Raw genomic sequence first — 18,732 nt, forward strand, 5'->3', positions numbered from 1 at the left:
AAATAGTTGAAATCTATTGTTTGTAATTGCACTTAAAACAACTGCGATAACAATGGTTGCCATAGTAACTAACATTCATGACATACTTGTAAAAATAAGCGTTAATCACATTTTTTATTAATCAAGAAATGTTTACTTTAAATCGGTATAACTTAGAAACGGGTAAAGTAAATAAGTTTGAGTAAATAACAAAAAAGTTTTTAAATAATATGTACTTTTGTATGCGCGTATTTCCAAAGTCTCTGCAATCGAATAATTTTTCGACGCGTCGCGACGCCCAGCTCTTTGCAGGCGTCGAATTTTTTAAACTTTAGGAAATATCTACTTGACCCCACACTTTGACTACTTTTTACATAAATTAAATATTTCTTTTCGTTTTGGAGTTATTGGCGTGCGGAGTTTTAAGTGAAAAACCCTGTATATATATATATATATATATATATATATATATATATATATATATATATATATATATATATATATATATATATATATATATATATATATATATATATATATATATATATATATATATATATATATATATATATATATATATATATATATATATATATATATATATATATATATATATATATATATATATATATATATATATATATATATATATATATATTTTTTTTTGAGTATTTTGTGTGCTGTGCTTACTGCTTTCAGTGATTTTATTTCAGTTATTTTTTTGTGGTATTATTATTAGTGAAGAACTAATAATTCATGTAAGTAAAGCTTTATGGTAATATATAACATAAGATTTGATAAATTCTAACCTGAACGAACCATCGTCGCGTAGTCCATCAACATCATGCCTTGTTTTTTATTATTTTGCTAGGTCAATGCGATAGGAAGATCAAGCGGCGGCAATAGTTGTGAGTTTGTAAAACAAGCTCTGACATGAAGAAAAAGGAGAAATTTTCAAAATTAAAATTTTCCAAATTAATATTTGGTAAGTAGATATTATGTTTTTTAAAAATTAATAATATGTGAATGTAATATAAATAAAGTATAAGAAATATAATCTAATAAAATACATCTTAGTTGATTTTTTTTAAGGAGTGATTACTGGACCGGGTTAAGATAAAATTTACTTTTTTGTAACCTATATACCTATATTATACATTTTATATTATATATCTTTTTTGATTCTAGACTTCTTTTCGTATCTTATTGCTTTGCTTTTGAAAACAAAAATAAAATCCACTTTCTCTTCATATTTTTTGAGCAGTTAAATATAGGCATACAAAACTTAACTAATTTTTTATTTAAGTAAGCAATGTTAAAAAATATCCCCCAGAATAAAAATATAGTTTTAATTAAATAGTATAGTCAGTATATTTTTTTCTTACAATGGATACAAGAATCGGCCCCAAAAAACAAAGTATCAACTTTAGGAATCACCCTGCATAAAGTACAATTTTCACATTAAAATGGTTGTTGGGTTAATTTTTGAAAACGTTTTCCCTATTTTTTAAGCCTTGTTTTCATGGTGATAGTAGGAAAATTTTTAGGTTGACTAAAGATGTAGCATAAAAATAAGCTTTTACTATCAAACTAAAAAGTCATTTGTTCCAGATTTTTTTTGCGCGCGATAGTACCTACTCTCATGAAAGAGATCTTACCGATAAGAGTTTAATGAGTTTTGTATTTCGCGGAGATTAGCATCTTAGATCATTTTCATGAGAGTACTATCAGCATCAAATCAAGCCTTCATGTAAAAGGCGGATGTAGGGATTTTTTAAATCTGTTTTTTAAACATATGAGTATATAGATATATAAAACCTTCCTTTCTTAAAACTAAAATATTTTCAGATGCAGATAAGAAGGCAAACACTTCACAAACATCAAAAGAATGTGAGAATTCAATAGCTGTTTGGCTGGAAAGAGCTACTTTCTCCAAAGAATGACAGAAAACCTGTCAAATATTAGTTATTCTTTTAGAGTTTATTTCAAGATATGGTATATTACTCTATTTTTAAGTTACTTTATTTTAATTTGTTCTATATTTTTGCTATATTATATAACTACAATTTTTTCATATCTACAATAGAAAAAATGTGTATAAAATGTGTTTTATCTGATAGTAACAATTAGTAACCTCGTATATCCTTGAGATGTCCTAAGGATGTCGCTTAGCTGAAACAGTATATCCCTAGGATATACGCTATGTCCCGTCAGATATCCTGAGGATGTTTTGTGGACGTTGCAAATTGGGTTAGTAGTGACGAGGGTATTGATAGTGATTAAATAAATGTATTATTGTTACATAAATTTTTCTGTAAAATAATTTTATTATCATTTTATTTATATTTGTCAAATATTATAGGTTGTTTTCTTTTCATTGTTCGAGCTAATTTTTATCTTTAATTACTACTACTGCATTACCGTGAACCTTCTAGATACTAATAAATTCACTTACAAAAAGTATGAAAATGAAAACGAAAACAAAAAATTGGTAACATTTTTCGTAAAACATCCTGTACAAGCATAAAGTGAAACAAAATATCATTATTCACACATTTATTTCATTTCTTATAAAACCAATTACTTTTGTTTAATTAATTATTTATTACTTCCTAAATTAGCTCGGCTTCCGGAAAAATAAGCAACGTCGTCGCGCCTCCATTTCCTCCACCCGCGCGGTGTCCGACCGCGCGGCCGATCCGGCAACGTCGCCCAGAAACGCGAGAAGCACATGTGGAGTTTTGAAAAGTTATAGGCGGCCGCGGCAAGCATTCAGTTCGGCGCTGCATTTGCGCACACAGGACGCACAGACTCTTCTGGTCCATTTACGCGCGACTACTTCGCGTCTCGCCGTGACCGGGACCGTGGAAAAAAAAACTTTTCCGAACTAACATAAAATAATTCCGGGACGGGCGATTTTATTATGACAGTCCGTTCGTGAGTGTCGGGAATTTTCGTTTTGTTTTGCATTCAATCGGCGACGAGAAGATGGACGTTTTCGGCGAGCGAAATGCCGGGACACGCCGCTGGTTCTTCGCCGGCTTGTTGCTGGCCGGTCTCCTGATGTCCATCGTGCATACTTCTACGTCAGCGGAATCGCAGGTAGGTACCCCGCAAAAAAAAGAAGAGCGAAACGCGCGCGGGAGTTCGTCACAGCCACCCCGATTGAAATCTCCGGGCGGCGGCGGCGTTTTTTATTTTTCCGCGCGTTACGCAACCGCGCGCAAATTTGGTGACGCGTTTACGGCGGTCCCCTAATCGCCGAAAATATTCGAGATAAAAAAATTAGGTTATCTTTTATGGGAAACGCACGCTAAACGTATACGCGGAGTTATCTGAGACGGGCGAAACGCTGCGGGTTTGTCGAACCCGGAGGTGTAAAAAAAATGATTCGCGGAAGCATTTTCGAAAAATAGGAATCAAAAAAGGCCTCCAGCCGAGGGTTAAACCATAAAAAAAGTGTGTGAAGTTAGCTATGAATTCGGGACATTTTGCGTTTGCGGACGTTTGCACCAATATTTTTATTTGCACGTTTGCACCAAATATTTTGTAGATAACTGCAAGAGGGAAGAGGGTCTATTAAAAACTATATATTTGAAATTAAGACAACACGAAAATGAATTTTTAAAAAAACAAAAATATATGTAAAAGTAGATTTTACACTGTAAAATTCGAAGGGGACCTTCGAAGCGTTCAAAAAAGCTCCCTTCAAAAGCGGAACCCCTTAGCTGCCATTGAAGGTATTATAAGAGCCGTTTTTAAATTAAGACGTAGACGAAGACATACTTTTAAAAAATCAAAAATATACATTAAAGTTGGTTTTACACGATAAAATTCCGAGGGGACATTTCGCAGGGGGAGAACAAAGCTCCCTTCAAAAGCGAATTTCTAAAAGTTGGTGTTACACATTAGAAAGCTTCTTTTAAAAGCTGCCGTCAAAGCTATCATGCGTTTTTAAAATTAAGAGAAAGAGAAGGCGAACTTTTAACAGGTTTTTACAATTTAAAGATAGCGAAAACATTTTTTTTTTAAAAACAAATATATACTTAAATGTCGGTGTTGCGCTCCTTCAAAAGCTGCCGTCAAAGCTATAGCAAGTCAAAAGTCAAAAATATAATTTAAAAATTTCAGGGGGACATTTCATTTTAGACAGCTTCTTTAGAAACTGCCTTCCAAGGTATGATGAACGCGTTTTTAAAATTAAGAGAAACTGAAGACGAATTTTTAAGAAATCAGAAAAAGTATGTTACACGTTACACGATAATATTTAAAGACCCTTCGACACGACTTAGAATGCTCCGTTCGAAATCGGACTCCCGTTTTCACAAATCCGTGAAATCTTTAAATAATAAACAAAATAATTTTTCTAAAATTCCAATATGTGATTAATTGACTATTTCAAATTATTTGTAGTTGGGTTATAGATGTGAGGCTTGGTTGCACCCTTACAAATTTTGAAAAATATTGGAAATCAGGAAACTCACTTTTTCCACTCACTAATATTTTCAATGTTTTTTTAAATAATTATCGATTTTCCTAACTAAATGTGTTAACATGCCTGTTTCTATGAAGAAAATTACTTAATTAAAGTTGAATATGAAAATTTAGAGAGATAATAAAAAAAAATCAAAAATATAATTTTTGTACCCGTTTTGCAAATTTGTGAGTTCTATAAAATTTGTTTTTCATTTATCACTGGACATTGACAATATTCTTTTTCGACTCCCGTCTGTAAAATATCTAATTATACACCGATCTAGCGTATGGAAAGCGTCACAGTTTAGTTTCCCACGGATCTGAGCCACTTCGGACATTTCCAGGATTTTACCGCACGGGTTTCGGAGCAATCGGATGTTTTCGGACATATTAGCGCTCCGCTCGTACCAAATAAACTCGTGACTCAAATGTCGTTTACCACACTTCTTGCATAATATCCGATTCTCCCACTTTTTGAAAATAAATTTTGAGCATATTTGTTATTATTTTTTACTTTAGAAGTTTTATCTACAACAGATAATCTAAAAAATATTTTTCAAAGTGGGTAAAATCCATTAAATCATTTAGAAATCTTAGAAATGTTCGTGAAATCTAAAATCCGGAAATCTTTGTGAAGTCCGTGAAATTTGTGAATTCTTATTCTTATGTGAAATCTGCTGTACCAATACGTTAATAACAGCGTGACAAAAAAGTAGTCAGTGTTATAATAAAAGTTAAATTAAATTATGATTCTTCAAACCAAATTTTGATTTACAACTATGCCGTAGATGTACAAGGAACTATTTTAATACATTTTAGGTTAAACAATATAAAATGTTGTTAATCATAAATTCCGTAATTAAAATTAAGGTTAATAATAAAATAGATTTTTTCCTCAGAAGTGCGAAATAACAGAAAACAAATGAAGTTATGCAAATAAAAAATAAAATTTTCATGGCTTTGGGTCTTCATTTATGATATAAAAAATAATGGAAGAACATTTAAACAATTTCGAATGTGAGTGAGTAAAATTGAAAAGCAAAAACATAACATGCGAGATCTAGAGTTTCTGTTCTTGCGGTATTTCTTTCAGTAACTGAATAACGTTATTCCTATTTTTATCATGAAAGAGAAACGAAAAATTCTGGAAAAACAACTTGAGCGGAGGATTTTTTAATTTTTTATACGGCGATGTTCTTCATCGTTTGTTGAAGGAAGATCGTTGTACCCATCAAATACAACCTAAGTGTTAATTTCAAAATTTCTTAACGTATAAAAAAACGTATATATTATCCTATGTAAAAGGCACCCGCCATTGAAGTATTTCGTAACAAAAATAATGTTTAAGATCCTGCTTCGTTTTCTTGTAAATAATTCTTCCAAAAAAGTGGTTCTTGTCTAATAATATTGTTTTTAGGTTTTTAGTGCATTTGCATTGCTTTTTCTTCATACGTTCACACGTTCGGTTGCTACTTCGCCAGTAATGATATACGCGACAGGTCTGTAAAATTATTGCCAAAGGGACTGTGATTCTCTAGCCGTTGTAAAATTGTTTGTAAATCTTTGTGGTCTCAGGAGATTCGAGCGTCTATAAGCTGAACACGTTGCTCTCATTGAGTAGATTAAACATCACAAAATATCTCCCAGGTATCCGTGAAAAAACGACAAAAAATGACTTTGTATTTTTTCTGCGATATTCCTCGATTTTTTAATATGAACTTTTTTATACTCAAAGTAAGAAATAAAACGAAGAAGAACTTGTAAATCGAATACTTGAATGCTGAAATATCGCTTATTATCAATAAAGGCCGTTGCGGTCATATTTGTTAAAATTGCGGGTGATTATCGGTCATCATTTATTATTATTGTAATATTATTATATTATTATAATTATTATCGATTAAAGGTGAAGAATAAATGTTCGGAAACACTTTATTCAAACCAATATGATCACGCTATTTGCCTAAGCTATTTTACATTAGGTAACGATTTAAATTGAGACTACAGACCACCACAAGCATGAAGATAGAAATCGAGTGCACACTGACCACAACATTGCGATCGCAAGCGCCGCAAGCCGCGCTACGAATAAAATCACGCTAACATTCGAAATAAACGCCGCCCTTTGCGTATTATTAGGCGTTTAATGGACTAGCAACTGCGAAACTTCATTAACATAATAATTAGACGAAAATCGCAAAAGTAATCCGCAGCTAGCTCTGCGTGTGCGTCGGCATAGGCGCCTGGGAAACCGACCCCGAAACTGAATGTCACTTTTCACACGTCAGAATTTTTAACTCGCTTTCATCGCCGTCGATAGTTATTGTGTCAAATTGTCCCATCTTGGTTTCCAGGTAAGACATCCTGCAGTGTACAGGGCAAAACGATGCCTATCCTTTCAGAATGGGTTTCTTTGTACCATTTTTACACTTCCTGTCATACGTTTTTTGACCACTAAGCAATGCCGTCTACTTTCACACTATTAATCAAATCCCTAAGGGAGATGGCCACTTCGCGGTACATGTTATCATTTTCCTTATCCCAAATTTTTTTTAGTGAAATGACAAAATGATAAATTTCTTATATTAAGTGCATTTACTTACTAAACGAGACATTATTAGATACATAGTAATATGCTCGGTAATAAGATATTATTTTGCACGAATCAACAGAAGTATCCAAAAACAAACTAACGTTACGTTACTTAACGTAATTACTAGTATATTTTTAACGGAATGTTGAATTATTGAAGCACATGATCGAAAAACGATACTTTTTTTACAAGCACATCTATTCTTTTTGCATTGAACTCTTGACCTCCGAATGAAGATAATTTTTCTGCTGTGGGACGGTTTCCGTAAATGTAGATATCTGAAGAGCATCTCTAGGAAGCCAATCTTTTATAATGCCGACAGAAGTATCAATTTTGTATAAATTCTATTTTATATTTAATACGATCCCTACGATGCGATACTAGTTTCATCTATCTACTTACTTTCAATTTCTTTCTTTGAATCTTCTTCTTCAAATATCACACAAACGAGCTCCATTCTAACAATGTAATAACAATGCGGAAGTTTCAACCTTCGATTCAGATGTTGAAGCGTTTTCGTTGATTGAATCGACTGCTGGCAGTTAATCTGTGCTTAAGATGTTGGTGTCGGTAGAAGTCGAAGCATTGAAGTGGACTAAATCATCTGCTGCTTCATCATCTGAAGTTGAAAAGTCCTCGTTGCTCTCTTGAACTGTTGGTAAGTCTTCTGATGCTAAGGTGTAGTTCGTTGTGTTGCTCCGTAAGAAGCCGATCCAAACTCTCTTCAGTAACAAAGTTTCCAAGCAATTCTTTTGAAATATGAGTGGCTTGGAGCCTTGTTTTTGGTTGATCGGTTTGGTTGTTTTGAATCTGAAGAAAGTAAGAAAACAGTGCCCAATTTTGTGTATCATGATCACTCAACAGATCCTTGGCTTGCTGAAAGTCTAGGCCTACCGTTTAAAATTTTGCGTGGTTGTTAATTCTTGTACGACCATAGCCATAAACTCACGGACATGGCCGTTGATGGCAACTTATTTTCATGAAGATTTTTAATAACTATCCCTTCTTCAACTGCTATTCTCGAAGGGAAAGGTGAACTTGGTAACGTTATTTTGGTAATGCAACAGCCATTTGTCAACTATATCGACTTGACCACGTTGGTTAAAGTCGCTGGAGACAATTGGAGGAACGACGACTCATACCCTTGCAACAAAATAAAGAAGTTGGAAATTTGAACCAATTGTCTTCTAAGATACCTCTTCAATTGATATCTCATAAAAAAGCGTGGATGAGAAGAGATATTGTGACAGAGTGACTAAGACGAAGGGAGAGAGAATATAAAAATTGTATTGTTTTTAGGTAGTGTGTATTTTTCTTCCACCGAACATCAGCTCGCACAGCCAACCTGTAGAAAAGGTATTCTCTACAGGAGTTATCTTATTAAGAGAGTTTTTCGGCTGGGTTAATATGCAAATCAAACTATTCATGTTACAAAATCTCCAGCTCCGTGGCTCACCCTTGTGATTAGAGATAGATGATACTTTTGAGAGATAGAGCCCACGCTAAGTTTAAGCTTACATAAGGATTAGAAAAAGAAATGCATCACGGCTACGTAGAATCCTCTTCTTCAACTTCATCTTTTAAATAAATACAAAAAGCACTCTAATCTAGCTTTTAGTTTTAATGAGGTTAGTCAGGCTAATGTTAAAAAATGTTTGACTTTCATAAAAATTGCTATCTATCTTTAAAAATGCCTCAGACATTATGTCACCCAACACAAATGTCGAACATAACTGACAAATCACAATTAAAACCGATTAGTATCTTATCTACTCTGTCCAAGGTTTTAGAAAAAAATATGCATGCACAAATAAGCGACTTTTTATTCAAGAACAATACAATACGGTTTTCGTAAATCTTGTGAACCGGTCAGTGCGTTTGCAAAAATAGCTGATGACTTGCTTTGTCAAAGTGATCGAAATATAGTGCCTTGTCTTATTCTGCTGGATTACAAGAAACTGGTGATACTGAAATTCTTTGTCCAAATTATTTTTTTTGGGTTTCAAGATAGATCCACTAAATTAATTAACTCCTACTTTGACAGAAGATCGCGACAGGTAGTCTTCAACAATAATAAACATAGGTCATACCCCAGTGCTCGATCTTGAGAACTTTGTTTCATCTTCTAAACATACATACCTGACATTCCTTTTGTTCCAAAATATGTCTTTACGCTGACGATTAGCAACTGCTTTCCTCTTTTCAGGCAGATGAAGTATTTAGATTCTATTAACGAAGACCTAAATTCTCTATTCGATATATATTTTTAACAATGAATGAGATTGAGATAGAGTTAAACACTGAAGCAAAAAATCTGGGGATGTGGATCGATACATACGATTCACTAAACATGTCCATTGACTCTGTCAATAATCTTATAGACTGCTTAAGAAACTCTATTAAAATCGTGAAGTAATGGGTTCCAATGTTAAATTATCTCTAGGTGAGTCATTCTTTATATCCAGGTTATCATATGATTTTGCGGATAGTTCAGATTTAATTGCAATATTAGAAAACATGTTATACACAGGCAGAAACGTCAAAAGCTTAAATTCTTGTAACAACTCCGCCTCCTCAACCTTACTTAAAAACATGAAAAACTATTCTTATCTTCTTATACAATTTTATTTGTCTTTTACGGAGCAAAATAAATATAAGAAACTTAAAAAAAAGAAACAGTTAATAGTTTTACCTTACACAACACAGTATTATTTCAAATATCTTTTTTTTTAAGTTTCTTCAGTCTCTTAAGTTTCTTCAGCACATTACTAGTAGATTTTTTAAATTATTTGTCCTTACTTAATTACAAAAATAGGTTAAAAACATTTATTTTTGATAATGAGGACGTTTTTTTTTATTATAATGATGTGTCTTGTATATGGACTGCCAATGTTTCTTGATTGTTTAGATTATTTGTATTTGTATATGTATTTGTATTATTTAATTTAAGTATTTGTTTTTTTTATTTGTATTTGCCTATTATCATATTTTTATTTTTAGTTAATTTTTCATGATTAAATTGTTAAACTCGATGCTTCTGGGATAACAAAGACTGAATAGAAGTGCGATTTTAAATAATGTTAGTATTAGCAATATCTTGCAGTTCTGCGCGCGATTGGCTGTATTCAAATCTCTTGTTCAGGGTTCGTAGATCGCGCAATAACATACACACACACACATCCGAAGAGTATTTTTACGATCCGCAATTGCTTAGTTGCTTTTACGATCTCTCAATAGGAACGAAAAAGAAAAATGTTACACGCACAATGTGTACAAATGTTGTCAATTGACCTCAGGCGTTTGTTATAGGCGAGTGTTGACTTTACGACTTATCTCTCGTTTCGGCGTCAATAATGAGGTGACGTAACGAGAGTTAAAATAAACCGCCCGCATGCATACAGGGTGTCCCACACGTAATCCGCCTTGTGAGGTACCAAGAATCGAGATCAGATTTGTTAGATCAGTGCAATCGCAAGGTGATACCTAGGGGTAAAGAGATTTTAACCTAGAGTATTTTTTGTAATCATATAGTATACGAAATTTCCATTAGTTTTTAAGAAAAACCTTTGAAAACCTTTCCATTTTTTTTTTCGGAAAACAGGTCTTTAGAAAAATATGTTTCCTAGGTTCCCGTGTTGCAGGATACAACAGTCTAGTATAAGGGCTAATGCTGGCGCCCTTCAAAACATTAAAAAGACATTTTTCTTTTAAAAAGAGTTGGTGACAACTTAATGTCAAAGAAAAACTGCGTATTTCTGTCCAGGCAATAATTTTACTAATTCTTTTTTTCGTTGGATATTTTGTAAAAATAAAAACTGTCTCAGTTTTAGTCAAGCTCTGAAGAAGCCTACACGATTATTGGCGAAACGTTAGCAAGTTGGATTCAACAAAAACCGACGCAGGAGGAATCCAGAAGTTTTGTAAAAAATATTACAGTAGCCTGTGGAAGTTTCTTTGAATTCCATTTAAAAAAATAAGGTTTTTTACTATCCTGACATAACGGAACATCGTATATACATGAAAATAAAAAAATATATAAAATATATACTTACATTTATTAGTTCCATTTCTTCCCATACTTTTCTTTGGTGATCTGGCGAGGCTACGTTTATACTTCTGCACAATTTGGTATATTGTTGACTTTACAACTCCAGTCGTATCCACTGTTCTTGCATTTTTGAACTATCTAAACTCCATACACACAAATATCAATTTCACAATCGAATTCGAAAATAGCAACGCTCTCCCCTTTTTAGACATTTTTGTTAATAGAAAAACAGACTTAACCTTGGACCCTTGTGTCTATAGAAAGCCGATTCATATGGATCTATACCTAAATGCATTATCGCAGCACAACCTCCTCCGTGATCAATTCCTTAGTTTTCAGAGCAATATCTCTGTCTCAACCAGAAACTCTTAATCAGGAATTAACATATCTCACCTCACTAATTTCCGTTATCAAGATATCAGACCAAAGATCCTTGCATATAGCCCTTTCTTCTTTCTTAATTTTCCCATGGGGATATATCCAATGTGAGACATTAGAAAATTATCAGTAAGAAATGAATTTAAGTACGCAATGCGATGTAATTTGAACCCAACTATACCTACGTCAAACGCCACGACTAAAAATGAACATGTTCGGAGTTGGAAGAACTTCTCTTAAACTGCCGACCGACGAACCAAGTTCTCATTTAATTAAAATTTGGCAAACTTCAAAATTTGGTTGCGTAACTCGATACATAAATTTACCTTTGCCTATTCATTAGGTGATCAACTCGCTCGATATCATCGTATACGGCAAGTCTTTCAATTACTTCATAGTTCGGTAATTTAAGGTATATTAAGTTAATGGGATCTCGGCCATTCTTAACCCTTTCGAGCCCAAAAAAAAATTACTTATACAAGATGTGGTTCTAAATAAATTAAAAGTTAACCTTTCAGTAATTATATTAGATAATATTCTTAACCTAAAAGTAATTTGGAGAGTTCCCATGTTATGCTCTCCAATGGTAACCAGTATAACAAAACAATATATGTATATTTAAATTAGAATTTATTTTTACTGATAAATATAAAAATTAGGTGCTGTAATATGCTAGAAAACAGTTGTTTTCGATCTGTTTAGTTCGAGGTGGTAGACATGATGCAGTAGAAATACCAAGGGATTGTCGAACTTTCATTGTCAGTGTTCCATTATTGTGTCCACTCTCTGGTAGATACAATCTTTCTCTTGAGTCGATACTGCTGGCTCTGCTCTTGTGAGTATACTTCTTAATCATTCCGGACTTGAATACAGTCTTAACTTTGTATTGTTGCGCTATTCGACTAATCTTTTCTGAGATTCTCTTTTTGTATGGGATCGTCAAGAAAGAGTGAGAGTATTACTTCACATCGTTCTGCTGTTTGTTTCTGTTTACAATTTGACATTATTTTGACATTTTGAGGAAATCCTGTTTAATACTGCTTAATTCTACATCGAGTGATGCTTCGTCACCGCATATTGCGGTTGTTTGGATGTATCCTAGTTTGTTTGCTTCAGAATGGTTAGACTGAAAATTTAAACCGTTCCCGGTATGTGGTAGAGGTTCTGGTAGATCTATTATTTCTACTTACTAGGATGTCTAGAAACGATGGGCAGCTGGTAAATTTAATGCACAGTTGAAAAAAATTAATATGATTGAGAAAGAAGTCTATATATAACGTAAGTTTCAAATAAGAAGGGGTAAGACAGAGAGGGGAATCATCTTGTGCGTAAAAGTTATCTTTGACTTGATTATGCAGACAGTACCAAAGAGGTTTTATCTGGCCTCGACAATGCCACTTCAAAGTTAACAAACTTTACTGAAGATTATAATCTTAGGCTTTTGAAAGCATCTACCAAATACGCGGAGTTATTTACAAGTGAAGGAGTATCTCTTACAAGTGGCTGGCCGATTTAGGTTGCTGGTTACGTACCTCGAACGAGTGATAGGTCTGAGTGTTACATTATCTTCGTGAATTTTGGAAGTCCATAAAAATGTGGTGATTTCAAATTAACGAAGTTCTAACATCGGGAATATGTGTATTTATAGAGTGCTTGATATATGATATGATATATCACATAGCATGTATGGCTATATACTTCCTTGCACCTTTTCCACTTTCACCCTGTATCACTGGTTGTCGACGCTGTACTGGGCCTTTAGCCAGTATCTTTTTGTTTCATGTCCTTTTGTAAGTCTTTGATGCTTGCTTGTTCCTCTTTGGTCATATTCGTCGGCCCTTTTCTTATCTTCTCCAAAACCGTTTTCCATCGCAGTTCAAGTGTTTTCCGTCCTTTCCATGGAGCTTATAAAGTCTAAAATTGGCATCTTTAGAGGAGCAAGGGCGAAGTTAAGTCCTTTGCTCAATATTTGTTGTTCAGGTTTCTGGAATATAGATTTATTATTGTACTTCTTATTCTTTGTTGTTGTTTGTTGTTTCAGGCATTTTTTTTTGAAATTTGAGAAGGTTTATCTCATGATTTCTCTGAGCTCTATCGATCTTCTCGAATATAGGTGGTCCTCCTCCCAAGTCAGTTCTTTTGTTTCTTCAAACCTCTGTTGGATGTCATTTTAAAGTAAAGTTACATAATGTGTACATAAAAAAACATGTGGAGGGTATTCCTTGTCGTTTTGCCTATAGAGATTTCAACATTTCTCTAAAGAAAATTCACTTTCTCCCAAAAATCATAAAATGAGTTTTCTCGAGAAATTTCAAATTGTCTTTTTTAGAAGGATCACCTAGATTTCCATAAATCTTCCGTATCAAAAGAAAATAGTTTATTATGCAACAAGTGCGGTAAACATCACTTGACTCACGAGTTTATTTGACTCACTAGTTTATTTGACTCACGAGTTTATTTGACACGAGCGGAGCGCAGCGGATCGAGTATTTTAATAAACGAGTGAGTTAAAAAGTTTACCGAACGTGGTGCATGCTATACTTTTTCTACGATCGTTAGATTTTGGGTACATTTTTGAAAAACAACACAAATACATTCACTGATATGACCGTCAGAATTGACAAACGTGAAAATTCAAAGCGTGGGAAATATCTCCGAAAACGGTAAAATCCCGGAAATGTCCGAAGTGGCTCGGATTCATGGGAAATGAATCTGACGTGGTAAAGTGACGCTTCCCGCACGCTAGATCGATGGGTAATGAGGTATTTTACAGACGGGAGTAGAAAAAATTTATTATAGAATCTTTATCGATTTATTAGTTTATTTATCTATTTAATTACTAATTTAATTTTTTATTTTAATTCTGACACTGAAACAACTCATGCTGTTTTTATCAAAGAGATTTTAAAAGAGAAAATTTTTTATGTATCTTTAATTTATTAATTATTTCTCAAAATATATCCAATTTGTAAAGTTATTTGCAAATCTCTTCATCTTCTCTTCTCTTGTTTTGTTATTAGAGTTAATGCTTATGTTAGGTTAGTTTTCATTCCAATGCCCTTGTTGCTATTAAACTAATTTGTACTGCCTGTTAGATAGAATTGTTAATAACAAATAAATTTTGGGGATAATGAATTTTTACATGTTTATTAACTGCGGGGTATTTTCTGGCGTGTTAATGGCTTCTGTCGAGACTGATAACGATATTGAAGGAGACGATAGCCGACCCACTTGCCTTGAGATGATCAGCTCATATGTAAATTATTTGACTCGTGACATTCTCTCTTAAAACGGGCACCGTATATATTCGTACGCGGCTCGTTTTTGTGAAATTAAAATGTTTAACATTTTAAACGCGGATTATAGTGTCGATTTAGCGTGGAGATTTAAATTTTAAAAATAAAATAAATAAATATCACCGGCGGTGTGAAATAATATGCGAGTCGATTTTCGTTAAAGATAAATACCGGCTTATAACAACGTTTCCGTTTGCTTAAAATTTTATCAAAATAATTCAGCCTGTCTCGATAGACTAAACAGTGTGAAATTTAATAGACGACCAGTGTTCTAGCGTCGACGTTTACTTTGGCGTGGCAATCTGTACCTACTTGAACGTCGTACCATCTAAAAAAAATAATTAAGAAACGTTGATTTTACTATTTACTAAAAATTGCAATTTTGATCGAATTTATATGCCAATATTGCGTAAATTATAAACTACTGTATTTCAGCCCAGTGGAAAATTTATGTTACCAAAAATAACAAATCCTTTAGGTTTTATTGACCTTCGCGTTATAAGTATTCTAACTGCTTTGTCCAAAATGTATAACTTTATGATATTTGATGTATTGGTACAATGGTTGTTTTAACAAACATAAAATTACATTTTTAAAGCTTATGATTAAACTTTTTTTTTTAAACTCCAATACTACTGTTTAATTAATATTTAGATAAAGCAGAATTTCTGTCCCGGGTGTTTTAGGCATCGATTTCGCGTCAAATATATATGAATGACAACCTCAGAAGCTTCAATCAGAGCTCCCAAGATCACAACTCTATATTTAATCTATGTAAAAATCAAAATTTATTTTACAAAATAAACTTAGATTTGAAGAACATAAAAAAAATCAAATATCTTTGTGTGAATTGTTAGTCCTCCCTAACCTTAACTGATGCGATTTTATTCATTGTTCTTGTCCATAGCTTGTTAATGTCTAATTGATCATATATATAGAACATGAAAAATGTGCTAACATTAGAGAATTTGAGTTCTCAAGATACGTTTTACCACTGTGGATGTGTTTTTTTTGGTTTTTGTTCTCTCCTGTTTTTAATATTTGCAAAAGATCTCGTCTAGATTTTGCTTTCAAACTTACTGGGTGTTATCGCCACTTAAAAACAAATTTATAAAATAGATAAACTTTTTGTTTGTTTAAGCAGTGTTGTTCGTGTTTAAACAATAAAACAAACAATTAGTACGCATGCAAAGAATTATTTTTCGCACAAGGTCCTTTTTAACGAAAACACTTTCGTTTAGTTCGACCACGGTAATTAAGTGTATTAACAAAACTGCAATAAACAATTACCGTATTTTTTTTATTATTTAAAAACAAAAACAAAACTCAAGTTTCACAATACTTCAGCATCATGCATTTCCGAAATGAAGCGCTTTAGGAAATAAGTTTATAAAAACTTCTTTACTTATTTCTATCTGCTCAATATACCTACTGTTTCTCTATTATAATTTGGACCACTCTGTATATTATGAAATGGCTGAAAATCTTCCATATTTCGGCTTTTTTGGTGACTAGTAAATAGCCAAAACTCGCCAGTTTCTATTATGGGCTCTTAATGTTCCGCGATACTATTCATAATGTTAACATCAGCATTGACTTAAAATGTAACTATATTGACGTTTTCGTCTCTGCACTTACTGTAACTAAAACATCAACAGAAAAGCCGCAAACAAGCATTTTCTGAAGCTTTGTTTACTTGATTTCGGTTGGATACCCGGCAAAATTTTCTTTTCCGCCCCTTCAAAAAAACAAACATTTTAACAACAAAAATCTTTCATGTCGAATTCGGTCAGATTTTAGAAAAAAATCTGATTTTCAGCCACTTGTCTAACATCTAACCTGCCAGTATCAACTTCTTTTGGCTCCAACAAAAGCCTTTCTTCAAACCTTCAGGTATCAAGCTAAAACCTTCCTTTCTGGGTCAAACAGTAACATTTTCTGGTCAATTGCCATTATTAATTTCTGATGAACTGGTGGAAGCAAATGACGTCGGAAATGACACTTATTTAAACATTTAATAAAATGTAAGTAATAAAAAAGCAATTGGTTTTGTCATTCGGCAATTTGTAAATGAAAACCACCAACATTTCTGGTCTATATAACGTTTTGACAGAAAAAATGTACTAATATTTAAACTGGATCGCTTCAAAAGGTTGATGCTTTACCTGGAGGGTGGTTTTAGGTACATTTTGCATAGAAAATACCCCGCGTTCCGCAAACTATTTAGCGAATTAGTTAAGTAGTTATTGGTCGGACAAATAGGTGTGGGTTGGGAAATTCCCAAGTTCGACGAAATGAATGAAACTCGAACGCGTGATGAATGGAAAATGACGTTAACCATTAACAGTATAAATTATTTAACTCTTATTACGGAAATATTAATCGGTCCGTTGCCAAAGCCAAACGGCGTTTGCACGAGTTGCAAGCGCGGCGATTTATTTTCGAAGAGGTTTGTTTTTGTTGTTTAAAAATAATTATCGGTTATAATTTTTCTAAATACCTATAGCCCAATTTTTCTACGGTTTTTTCAAAATAAGATTTCGAAATTCCATAGAACTTTCTGGTATCTATTATTTTTCTTTATTAGTTATTAATATATTATAATATAATAATCTCCTTCTTTCAAGAATGTAATAATAGTTCGTATTTTAGATCAGTTTCTGTCTGAGAGTCTTTCAATTACATTATTCAGTGTCCATTAATTTGTCAACTCCTTGCTATAGCTAACTTATCTTTTTTGGTCTGAACTATTTTTAGAAGTGGTTGCACAAGATCCTGGCACGAAATACCCTATTGTTGATCTCAGTTTTAGACAAAATTTTTGCTCTTTATTTGATAAAAGTCTATTAATAAACAGAATAGAACTGCAAATTAAAACGAGCACTGACGTAGTGAGATGCTATCCTGCCCCGGATTCGTTTTTTACTCTCGTCAATTTCCAAATTGTTAATTATTACGTAACTGGCCTGTTCTTATTTTATTTTCACCAGAAGGCCGTGTTCTTTTCATTTTGACATTTTGACCCAATTTAACTTTTTTTCCCAAATGCTTTCTTATGAATATCGTTATTTTTCCACTTATCCGGAATTACCTGCCCTTTTTTTTAATTTTATTTTTTTAACCTGAAATTACAGATCTTTTTCAATTTTTTTTAATTTTCCTAATCATTATTATTAAAAGGAAAAACATAAAAAATGCGAAACATGTAAATTGGTAATTATACGAGGATCGAGCAGACTCAAATGCCGATATCTTTGAAGTGCCCTAAAAGACGCACGAGAACCGCCCAAGTTTGTCCTTCAGTACTATAAAATGCTATTTTAAGTAACGGTATTCTTCGGTAACGTGATAACGGCCGGCCACATACTGCGCGTGCGAGGGCGGGAAGTCGAGTGTCTACCACGTCCTCCTTATTCACCTGACCTCGCCCCAAGCGACAGTCCTATCTTTAATCAATTGGAACGACAGCAGGCTGCAAACATTATCAAAATTACGAGGAAGTGGATCTAACGCAATGGAAACTAATTACATATACGTATTACAGACACGACACAGCCATAGATCTCCCATCTCTTAAAGAATTAACAATGACGAAGCGATCGTCGCCTTCTTTTTCAGTCTTTCGGCTTTACAGATATTTCGCATTTCTCGCGCCTCGTGTGTTCACTCAGCAACATGTTTGGCGAAACATCAACGAGACAGAGCTAACACCCGACCCAGGAAAAATCCAGAAGACGTGTCCTTACGAGTTTGACAGCCTGCGGACGTTTCTTTGAAAGAAAAATTCTGTCACAATAATCACATACTTAGCCAAAGAAAAAGAAAAATACAGTAATTGTATTGTAATACAGTGATTTAAAATCGGCACCTCATACAAGGACAACATTTCCCAGCCTGACATAAATGCAGCTCCAGTATCACGACAAAACTTTGTCTTATTTTAAATATATATCTTAGTAGGC

The 18,732-nt window shown here is 33.3% G+C and overlaps 1 protein-coding gene across 8 annotated transcripts in view; it reads left to right on the forward strand.

The window, feature by feature from the left end:
* The first annotated feature begins 2,768 nt into the window (after positions 1 to 2,768).
* The window catches only part of LOC132696963 (basement membrane-specific heparan sulfate proteoglycan core protein), a 571,468-nt gene continuing 555,504 nt past the window's right edge, over positions 2,769 to 18,732 (forward strand). For all 8 annotated transcript variants that reach the window (XM_060662152.1, XM_060662157.1, XM_060662158.1 and 5 more), the window contains exon 1: positions 2,769 to 3,081. In XM_060662152.1, coding sequence (XP_060518135.1) covers positions 2,968 to 3,081 — 114 coding nt within the window. In that variant the 5' untranslated portion in view covers positions 2,769 to 2,967. The remainder of the gene's footprint in view (positions 3,082 to 18,732) is intronic.

This window comes from Cylas formicarius, unplaced genomic scaffold, assembly GCF_029955315.1.
Source record: "Cylas formicarius isolate icCylForm1 unplaced genomic scaffold, icCylForm1.1 PGA_scaffold_1__22_contigs__length_36826433, whole genome shotgun sequence".
Taxonomy (NCBI): Eukaryota; Metazoa; Arthropoda; class Insecta; order Coleoptera; family Brentidae; genus Cylas; species Cylas formicarius.